The sequence below is a fragment of the Anser brachyrhynchus genome (genome assembly GCF_964034855.1).
Source record: "Anser brachyrhynchus genome assembly, chromosome: 27".
NCBI classification, from domain to species: domain Eukaryota; kingdom Metazoa; phylum Chordata; class Aves; order Anseriformes; family Anatidae; genus Anser; species Anser brachyrhynchus.
In genome coordinates, this window is record NC_137720.1 from 6,071,526 (window position 1) to 6,082,235 (window position 10,710).

Consider the following 10,710-nt stretch of genomic DNA (forward strand, 5'->3'; position numbering starts at 1 on the left):
AGATTATAGAGCCAGGCAGCTCCTGCCCCAGGAATCCCATCCAAGGCAGCATTCCTGGCTGATCTCAGCCTCTCCTACATGCGCGATGGGGCAGGTGCTGGCACAGACCCACGTCCTGGAAGCAGCGCCGGCACCGCTCGGAGCTGCAGGCAAGATTTGGGTCCCTGCTTTGGGCAGCCCAGGGGCAGCGGCGTTTCCAGTGATCCCCATTGTATCGAGGCACCCCACGGCGAGGTAGGAACCCTTCTGTGCCCAAGAGCACCCAGCAGCCCTGCCCGAGCCCTGGCCACGACAGGGACGGAGCATCTCCCTGGGCAAATGCTTCCGCTTAGGCACGGAAACTGCAGGGACAAGGGACAGGTCCCCGAGGTCCCTGCGTGTCCCCAGGTGGGGCTGCGAGATCCCCTCCTGCTCTGCTGTGGGAAGGGGCTGCAAGGAGACGGCTCAGCCTGGACCTGGCCGTGCTCACACTGCCCCCAGCCCCCGGCAGGGCTTGGTGCCCATGGGCACCCACGGGTGGTGACCCCGCAGCGATGCCCGCTGCGAGCTCGGCCCCGTGGGACCACAAAGCAGGCAGCGAGAGCTGGGGAGCCATCGGTGCCCGGCCCAGGGGACAGCCACCAGCAGCCACACGGGGCAGGGCTGGCAGCTCTCCTCCTGCCATGCCCCACAGAGGAACCACAGCTGCCCGAGCCCCACGCACAGCCCCAGGGACCCTCATGCTGCTTGAGCCCCCCTCGTCCCCTCCAGTCCCCAAAGACGGGGAAAAAACTTCTGGCCACGGCTACCAGAGGGTGGGCTGCAGGTCCCCCGGCCCCCCCCCAGGGCCACATCCTGCCCCAGCAGTGACCATCCAGGGCGGAGGGGGCTCCCTAGGCTCAGCCTGCGCTCCCCATGGCCCCGCACCTGCAGGAAGAGGTTCCCAGCCCCTGTTCCCACCGGGGTCAGCCCCGGCACCACCTCCCCTTCCCCTTCTGCCCGGAGAAACAAACCCACGGTGCCGGGCAGGCTCCGGGACGGGGCTCACTCACCCCAAAGTGCTGATGAAGCCGTTGACCGAGCCCTCGGCGTACAGGGAGACGATGTCCCCGATGTGCAGGAAACTTGACATCTCATTCATGGTTGCCTTCGACCCGGCGCAGCGCCGCTTCTTCCCCAAGTCACCTTCCCTCGCAGAAATCCACCATGGGGCAAGCGGGGCTCAAGGGAACCAGCCCGGGGGGGGCTTCTTCCAGCCCAGGGGGGGCTTCTTCCAGCCCGGCTCTCGCCCCCTTCTCCTCGCCGGCTCCCTGCGAGCAGCGGAGGGGAGCGGGACGCGGGCACGGGCTCTCGCACAACTTTTACATGTGCTGGGCAGGACGCGAGCCAAGGGAGCCGGGCAGCCGCAGGCGTGCTGAGAGGAGGAGGAGGAGGAGAAGGAGGAGAGTGGGGAAGAGGCTCAGCTAGAGGTTTGCATGAGATCTGTCCGGCTGTCCGTGTCTCCGTCTCCGCACAGCTTTCTACCTGCAGCCAATAGAGAGCAATCAGGAAGTCCTGCTCTAAAAAACATGCAAATAATTTTGGCCTGGGAGGAGAACCGGAGCTGCCTGGGTGTGTGTGTGCGTGTGTGTGAGGCGGGGGATGCCCAAAAAGAGGCCCCACCCTCTGCTCCCCGCCTCCCGGCTTGGGGGAGCGTGGGCCGGGGGGGGGGGGGGCAGCACCCCAAAGCCATCGAGCAGCCCCCGGTCCCCCCATCGCCGAGGCTGGGCACGCCACGCTCGCAGCAGAAGCGAGGACTTCCACCGCACGCCAGCTGCCCTGGGTTCACCCCACGACGCAGCTCCCCAGGGTGCTTGGCCCCCCAGCCCCAGAGCAGAGCCCCCAGCCCCACGGCAGAGCCCCCCAGCCCCGCCACCAGCCCCTCCGGGGTCTCCATCTCTCCCCCCTGGCCCCAGACTCCTCCGCTTGGAAAAGCACCGGGCGCTTCCTTGCCGGCCGTGGGGGCTCTCGGGGTGCTGTCCGTGCACAAACGCGGGAGAAAGGGAGGTGCTGGGAGCTGGCAGCTGCACTTTGCGTCCCTCGCCACACCAAATTCCCAGTGCAGGCGGGATGTGACATCGCCCCCAGCACCTGCCAGGGGGGAAACTGAGGCTGCCACGACCTTCCCGTCCCACCCAGCCCCTCTGCGGCCGCCCCAGCAGCGAGGGCGCTGCTCCCACCGCCCCTCCATCTGCTCCGTCCTCCCCAGGAGCAGACCCAGGGCCCCCAGCCCTCCGTCCCCGCTCCTGAGCCCCGCTTCAGGCAGCGCTCCCCCAGCCCGGCCATCCCGCACCACCTGGGAGCAGGGGGAAAGCCCCGGGCTGAGGGCTGGGCGGCTCTCGCTGGATTTTTCTGCCCCAGGCAAGTGTTTGTGGCCGGACGGGCTTCCTGAAGCCCGGGTGCCAGCAGGCAGGTCCCCTGCTGGAGCAGATCCTGCTTCACCTCCTGCCACCTCTCTCTGTCCCCCTCGCACCCATGCGCCATCACCCAAACCTCCCGGAGCTGCCAGCCCCATCCAGCACCCAGCCCACCCATCACCGCCAGCAGCGGGAAGGGCCCACAGGCACCCCAAAGTCCCCCCCCGGTGCCTAAATCCCATCAGGAGCCTTTTTGCGGTGAACCCAGGGCTGGACAAGCAGCTCTGAGCTCCTGGTGTAAAAGGAAAAGGACCAGCGGAAAAAGGACCACGTCCTCAGAGCATCTTCTGGACAGCACAACTGCCCTAGTTCCGCAATTTAATTAAAACTTGTCTGCTGTAAAAACAATACTGGAAGGGAAAAAAAAAAAAAAAAAGAATGATGCTTTTCCCATTTATTTCCCTCCTGTCCTCTTTCCTCGCAAACAAACACACAGGTTTCAGGAATCTAAACCTTGCCCTAAATAGTGATTTTTTTTTCCACGAGGAAACGGACAGGTCCCCTGGCAGTACAAAGGGGGAAAAAAAATTAGTGCAATTCCTTCGGGGGAGATGCGAATTCAGGTCCATCAGGATTAGCTGCGTTTTCAGCACAGGACAAATTTAGAAGCCTTTATCTCAGGGCAACAGAGGGGGAAAAGAGAAGATCATAAGAAAAAAAAAAAAAACACCAAAAACTCGCTGCTGCTAAAAGCAAATGAAGGTTTCACAACAGGAGCTCAAAGAAAGCCCCCGAGGAACCAGAGACCAAAACTTTGTGCACAAATCAGTCTCTCTGATCAAAGGCACGAGTGGCATCTCAGCCAGCACCGCGGTGCGCCCACCGGCATCATCGGGCACGGCCGGGCACCACTGGCCCAAGCTGGGCTCCCAACACTCCCATCACCCTGCACCCCTGGGACTGCTCATCTTTGCAGAGCACCGGGCGGTAAAAATCCTTTGGAAGTGCAACAAAAAAAACCACTGCACTAAGCAAACACGCGTCTGGCCTGGTTTCTGCCATCCAGAAGGACAGGGAGCAGCGAGGTGAAGCCCCTCACGGGCTTCCTTGCACCCCCGGGCAGGAGGCAGCCCCGTCCCCACGCTGGGGGTGGTAGCCACCGAATCCAGCCCGCGCTCTGGGCCGTGTGTCCCCACTCCAGGCCTTGTGTCCCTGCTCAGCTCCATCAGGGACGGGGAGACGAAGGCGTTTTGGGGACGCACCCCTACCTGTTCTGCACCCACCTCAATGCGGGCACAACCGCACGGAGCCATCACGCTGCCAACCCCATGTGTGCCCCCGGGGTGGTCTCTGGGCTGCTCGCAACCCGCAGGGATATTTTGGCATGGGTGCAGACCCCAAAATGCTGGGGGGAGCTGCAGACAGGCTGCAGCTCCCAGGTGAGCATAGCGGCCCCGGCCATGGGGATGCTCCCAGGCGCACGCAGTCGAGCGGCTGCCTCGCTTCCCCCACACCCCGGGGAGATAGAGGAGTTAAAAATAAGAGCGTTTCCTTCCTTACCCCCTACTTTAGGCCACGCGATAAATAAAAACTGGGAGTTTCTGCCTCCCGGAGAGGAAGCGGCTGCGGAGAGGCGGCCGGTGAGTCAGGCCAGCAGCAGCCATCCCCTCTCCCAGGCACAGCCTTCATCCCTGGCGGGGCCGGGGCCACATTCCTTTCACATGCTGAAATTGCTCCTTTGCGGGCAGTAGCTCAAACTGCGGGGCCGCCTCCCTCCCCCGGGCCCCCCGGCCTCGTCCGCAGGATGCTCCTTTGGCAACGGATCCCCTCCACCCACACCTCCCGCACGCCCTTCCCACGACGGCCTTCGGCTGCCGGGCTTTGTGGCGAGAGTTCCCCGAGGCTGCAGCTGCACCGTGTTGGCTTCCCGAGCCTCCAAAAAGCTGGACGGCCTCAGAGCCCCCCCCAGGTTGGGCAGGAGCCCAACTGGAGCTTGAGTTTGGCCAGAGGCTGTGGGAGCAGGAACACCGCTGGCTGTGCGGCGGGGATGCCGGGCAGGTCGTGGTACCCAAGCAGCATCCCAGAGCCCTGCTGGATCTCCTCAGGCATCCCAAATCCAGGCTGGGAACTCAAGGGTGAAGCCGCTTGCAAGAGGAAAGCAAAAAATAACTGTAGGCTCCTTTGTTAGGGGAGGAAAGAGGGAGACACTCAGGCCCTTGTGTGTGGAGCGGGAAGGCTGTCAGCACATGCACATAACAGGGGGATTCTTGGCCAGGAGGCGAGTTTGCCCCCCCCTTGTCCTGTGGGTGCTGGGCATGCTGACCCCGCTGCTGCCCACGGATGCAACGCAGAGGCCACCCCAGGGTCTGCACGGTGCCCTTCACACCACGGCACCCTCCTCCTGCCCCAGCCACCCCGCAGAATCAGGCCAGGACCGACAGCAGGCTACAGCTGCCAGCAAACAGGAGATGCTTTTCCTCCCAGGTGAGGATTTCAGAGCCCAGTTTAACCACCACCAAAACAAAATCTGCCCTTTTGGTGCAGAAGATGCTACACGCATCCGGGTGACCTGGTGACCCCAAATCTCCTTGGTTTGAGCTGCAAACCCAAACCCCAAACCTCCCCACCAGCAGCCAGCTGAAAGGGGACCCAAGGTCTGCTGGGGCAGGGCTGAAACCCCCGCAGACAACTTCATTAACGGCAGGGACGAGGGCCAGCTCCCTCCTGCCTGTCCCATCTGTGCCTCCGCTCCCGCCTGGCCGGCCCCGACAGTGGCAGCACGCAGCCCCACGGGAGCAGCTCCCCTGAAATAGCTGCAGACTGAATGACTTTGGCCCACATCCTCAAAGGTGTCGTGGCTCCAGGTTAGGTGTGCTAACCCGAGTCCCTCTGACCCCACAAGGGTGGCTGGAACCTGTCGGTGCACAAAAAGCGTCCCTTGCACCAACCCTGGGCTGACACCAGCAAGACAGAAATGATGAAGACATGGGAAAATAGGGAAAAAGAGCGATTCCTCCAGTCCTACCTTTACCCCTTGCCCATCCTCCTGTCCCCCAGGCCCACCCTGCCCCAAGGAAGGGCAGGCAAAGCAGCCAGAGCCCAGCAGAGGGGAAAAAGCCCCCCGATCCCACCCGGCCTCCCCAAAAAGGGTTAAGCAAAGCCGGCTTGAAGACACTTTGTACTTGGGTTTAAAAATACAGCCAATCCCCCTGTGGCGTAGCTCCGTGCAAGTTGCAGGTATATTTCCACAGCCGAGCCAATAACCTTCCCCGAGGGAAATTTAGGCTTTTTATGATTAAAAGGGGAAAAAATAATAGTGGGGAATTAAATATAGTACAGAGCAAGAGAACAATTAGCAGTTGCCGTTAGCGACGCCGGGCCGACTTCGGGACAAACGCCACGGCTGTCTGGGGAGCAGCGGGGCCAGGGCAGCGCCCAGGTGACAGCAGGGACTGGGGGCACCTTTGGTCCTTGGCCGAGCCGACCCCACAGGGCCCTCGGACCCAGCGTGCAGCCCGCCGGGACCGGCCGCACCTCACGGGCACGATTTTTTCTCCTTTGGCTTTATCAAGAGCAAATGGAAGTGTTTGCACAGGCCTGTAACTTCCCTAATAAGCAAACACAGGTTAATTGTGGGGTGGAGCAGGGGCTGGGGCTGCCAGCTGTACCCTCGCTGTGGGCCACGAGGGCAGATGGCGGCAGGGACAGGGCGGGCGAGGGGTGAGCCCCGCTCCCCATCCGTCCCCACGCATTGCCCAAGAGCTGGGGCCTTGCACAGCCGCCCTCGCTGGGCTGTCCAGCCACGGCCCCGCGCTCGTTGCCTCTTTGTGGCTTCCACGCAAGCTCCTGAGCAGTTGCACAAGGGGGTTTTGCCCCACATCGGCCGCTCCGTCACCCACTACAGTCACCCCCGTGTGACAGCATCACTCGCAGCTCCGCTGGCTCATCTCCGAGGGCACGCTCTGATTCACGCCCTAGGCAAAACCCTGTTACTTCCCCAAGCTCTCCTCGACAGCCTCGTGCAGTCCCCATCGATGGGCAGGTTTTCAAGAGCAGCTCCGAGACCTTCTGGAAGCAGATCAGCTCTGACCGCACGAGCTTGGCTGCGTTTCTGCCCCTCCACACTCGCTCATCCCAGCCCCTGAAGAAACCCAGAGGGCTCTGCTGCAAACCCTGCTCCAGCCCGCAGCCTCTCGCGGCACAGCCTCCGCTTTCAATAGCTCTTCAGGAGATGGATTACCACGCCAAGCAGCATTTCCTCTGCCTCCAAGTGGGCCACGCAGGCCCTCTGGCCTGGCTTGCGGTCAGCACACCGCGATGAATGAGCAGCGCGGCTTATCGCAGCGCGGCCGGGAAGTGCGCTCCCGCCGCGGCTCGGGGCGGGCACGGTGCCCACCTCCGCGCACGGCCAGCGGTGGGACAGGCTCCAGCTCCGAGCTGGGGACTGGGATGCTCCGCTGGGCTGAACTGGGGTGTACTGGGAGAGTCTGGTCCTAAGGGCACTGGGTATCGTGGAGAGAAAGGACGGAGCGCAGAGGAACCAGCTTCCCACAGCAGGCTTGTCCTGCCCCCGGCCTCCATTTCCCCCCTGTAAAGTTGCGCCTAAAATGGCTGATGTGAGGTTCTCCCCTCCTCCCCGGCTTTTTTGAGGCAAGTTAGTGCCAAGCAGCCTAATTACAGCCTTCGCTGAGGTAACCACACGCTCTGCTGCTGAATGAGAGGCTGGGTTACCGTGTGGCTCGGGGCCAGGGCCAGCTGCCTCCCCGGCTAGGCCCGGCCACCGCCTCTCCTCCGTCACACCGGTCACATCCCCGAGGGACGGGGGGGGGACAAGCAGACGCCGTTTCCCTCCGGCAAGGGCGTGCTGAGCACGGGAGCTGAGCACCGGAGCGTGCAGGCAGCCCTGCCCGCAGCAGGCCGCGCTCACGGTGGGTTTTATGGGCTCCCTTAATGAGAGGAAACGCGCTGCGAGCGCGGCCGTGGCGCAGCTCCCAGATCAAAAGGGGATGCTCGGGGCAAGCTCGGCGATGCCGCGGTGCAGGTGGCTGCGGGAGGAGGATCCCGTCCGCCCTTCCACCCTGTGTCAGGACTGGGGGGACGTGGGGACACGGGTGTTCTCTAGGGCAGGGTCAGCATTGGGATCCCAGCTATAGGAACTGGTGGGGAGGTGAGTGCAGCAGGGCTCTGCTGTGCTCCAAGTATCGCGATCTGCCAGATCAAACCCCATCCCGGGGCAGCAGAAATCCCTCGGCAGCAGCACGGGGTGTGACCGGCTGCTGGGGCTGGGAACGGAGGCACCCCCAGAGGCAGCCAGCACAGCAGTTACCAGCCCAGGCTGCAAAACACGTTTTTGCTTTTGCTCCAGCAGAAACCTGTCCCCGGGTGCACCGGGGAAAGGTCTGGATGCAAATGTGAGAGCAGAGAGCAACAGCAGCAAGGAACAGGGCTGCTCCCAGAGCACGCAGGCTCAGGGGCCCGGCTGCTCCCATGGGTGCAGCTGAGGCTCCTCTCTCAGATGAGCCCTAAAAGCCCTACACTGGGCAAGGGAAAGCCTTCCAAAATCACAACCCCGTGCACGTGTCCCAACACAGCAAAACCCAAACACACCAGCTGCTTAGGAAAGAGCAGTGTCAGACCCCACAGGGTGGGTACTCACAGTTCAGGACCCACCGTGTCCTTGCTTAGGGTAAGGCACCACAAACCACATCTGCCCCAGAGCTGCAACCCCTCCAGCCTCCTATGAAATACCTCCCCCCTCCAGCTCCCTCCCTTTAAAGGCACGCCTGCAGTTAAAGCCCTCAGGGCTGGGTTCGCTGCCCCACTCCTGGGTGTTGCTGGACCAAAGGTTTTGGCTTTTTCCTGCTTAAAACCTGCTCAGCGCAGAGAGAAGAGGAAGATCAGGTGTGCGGTAACGGTGTCTCGTTGGGCACGTCTCCACAGGTGTCTCGGGTGAGGGATGAGGTCCTCGCTCCCAAAACCACCTCGTCGGGCTGGGTGGGGTGAAGAGAAGCCAGACACAAACCCCAGCAGCAATCACCCTGCGCAGCTTCATGGCGGGCGAACCCTCCCAGCAGGTCCAAAAGCCGCCTGGAGGAAGCCGCCCAAATGGCACCAGGAGGATTACCGGCAAACCAGGCTGGCAGCCTGAGATGTTATTTCAAGGGACAGGCCACCAAAAAAGAACACCCATTCGTGAGAATAAGAGTTGCTGGGGTGTGCTTGAGAAGCACCAGGGAGGGATTTTGCTGCTCTGCCTGCTTGCAGCCCAGCTTGCAGCGAAAGGCGGCCGCGGCGCAGACACGGTGCCGCAGGACCCCGGCGTCCTCACACCCCAGCCGTCGGCGTGTGCCTCCTCGGGCTGAGTCACGCTCCTGGGCCGGGGTGGTTCCCAGGCAGCTTCCACCGGCACAGAGGAATGCATTGAACAAAGACCCGAAATCCCTGTTTGCTGTGGAGGGAAGAGTTAGTCATGCCTGTGCTCCGCGCTGCTGAGTCACCCCGCGGCCGCCGAGCCGTGGGATACGGGACTGGAGAGGGTGGGAGCGACTGTTTGCTGCCTCTACGCGTAAATCGATCCGGAGGCTGTGCCGATGCCACAAACCAAGCCGAGAGGGGAGAGGAATAGTTGGCAACAGTTTATAGCTGTTAAAGAACGGAGAAAGGAACCTTGGACGTATTTTATTTGCAGGACTGGTGCTGGCTTTAAAAATTATAGGTAACGTTACGTTGGGTTTTATACACCACCAACAGACCCCAAAGCTCTCTTACATGCTGCAGCAGATGCTGCTCCTTCCTGCCTGATCCGGAGCAGCAGCTGGGCCCCGATTTCTGAAGGCATCAGCCCCTCGGCTGGGGCTCGGCTCATGGCATGGTGCACAACTGGGAGGCGGATGAATTAAAAATCTGCCCGGGCTGTCCCAGGAGCAACGCCGGTTTTGTGCAGCTAATGAAAAACCCGCACAGAGGCAGGACACAATTGCCTTGTTGCATTTTTAAACTGGGACGCAACGCACGTCCCTGCTGGTAAAGCGGAGTTTTCTTTATCGTGGATGCCAGTTTACCATCTAGCATTTAATTTTAACACCAAAGGCTCAGCTCTCCAATGACTAACGTTTCCTTTGATCAAAATCATGGCTCTGGTGAGCAAAATGTTCTGATGCTGCTGGGAGGGAGCGTGCCCAGCCCGGCTGAGCAGCACGCAGCCACTTCCAGCGCCCAGCCCCGTGCAGGACGTGCGTGCTGGAAAACCTGGGGATTTATCTGATGGGGTCGGTCGTTGCTCCTTATCCCAGCCAGGAGCATCTCTGGGGCTCAGCTTTGTGTGTCTGGGTTACCCCAGCGTGTGCGCCCCGTTGCACAAGCCTAGTGAGCTCCCCTGGGAGGGGTGCGGGCAGAAATAGGTGCATCTATGCTTTGTGTCTGCAAAGGGACTCAAACCTCTGAGTGTAAAGCAGGAATTACATCTGCGTGTAAACGCAGCCCTGGGTCCCTTTCTGGGTTCTGGTGGAGGCAGGGGAACCGGTCAGCCCGTGGCCTGAGAAATTCCTGCCCACAGGCTGCTTCAGCCGCTCGCCTCCAGAGCTTGAATCATTTCTCTCATTCGCTGCACAAGACAGATGATTTCCTTGAAAATGGACTCTTTGTTTCACAAATATTTCTCCCGTCTTGTCCGGGACTCTGAGCCTTCTTTGTTGACGAAATGACAATCTCTTTCACAGCCCCGTGATACCATCAGCAGAGAGAGGACTTTTGAGGCTGGGCTGAATTGCGAGGGAAGAGCCTAAGTGTATGCAGACGCCCTGCACAGAGGAAATGCTGTGTGGGCTAGAGCAGCTTTGTTTTTGAAAAATACCAGGCTACGTCCTTGGTGGTTTCAAATTTGGGGCACAGATTGTCTAGTTGTTCTGTGATTTTGGAGCACCTGAAATAATGGGATCTCAGGCTGGAGGCGATCTCCTAGAACCTCCTCACCACCACCACAATACAAATGGGTCGTAATAAAAAATAAATTAGTGTGAGTCCACAGAAGCCAGCAGAGCTCTACCCCTTTCAGAGGCCGAGGATCCAGATGAATATTTCATTGAAAATATCCTATTACGCTGGCTCGTATCATTGGAATATCTGAGTGCCTCACATTTGTAGTGCAACTTTACGACAGCTTTGTGAGACCTGGAAATCTCAGGTTGAAAGTTATTCCAGGCGAAGGCCATCTATTTCGCTCCGTCTTGGTGCAGCATCTCACGCAAAGGAGACCACAGCAGGGACTTTGCGGTGCTATCGCAGACCCAGAATAAGCAGCGTGAGACCTCGCATCTCGGAGCACGGCTGCACCGAA

The 10,710-nt window shown here is 60.7% G+C and overlaps 1 protein-coding gene across 4 annotated transcripts in view; it reads right to left on the reverse strand.

Annotated features, from left to right (window-relative positions):
- The window catches only part of ITPR3 (inositol 1,4,5-trisphosphate receptor type 3), a 40,049-nt gene extending 38,885 nt beyond the window's left edge, over positions 1-1,164 (reverse strand). For all 4 annotated transcript variants that reach the window (XM_080569325.1, XM_080569323.1, XM_080569324.1 and 1 more), the window contains exon 1: positions 1,032-1,164. In XM_080569325.1, coding sequence (XP_080425451.1) covers positions 1,032-1,120 — 89 coding nt within the window. In that variant the 5' untranslated portion in view covers positions 1,121-1,164. The remainder of the gene's footprint in view (positions 1-1,031) is intronic.
- Positions 1,165-10,710: the final 9,546 nt, after the last annotated feature.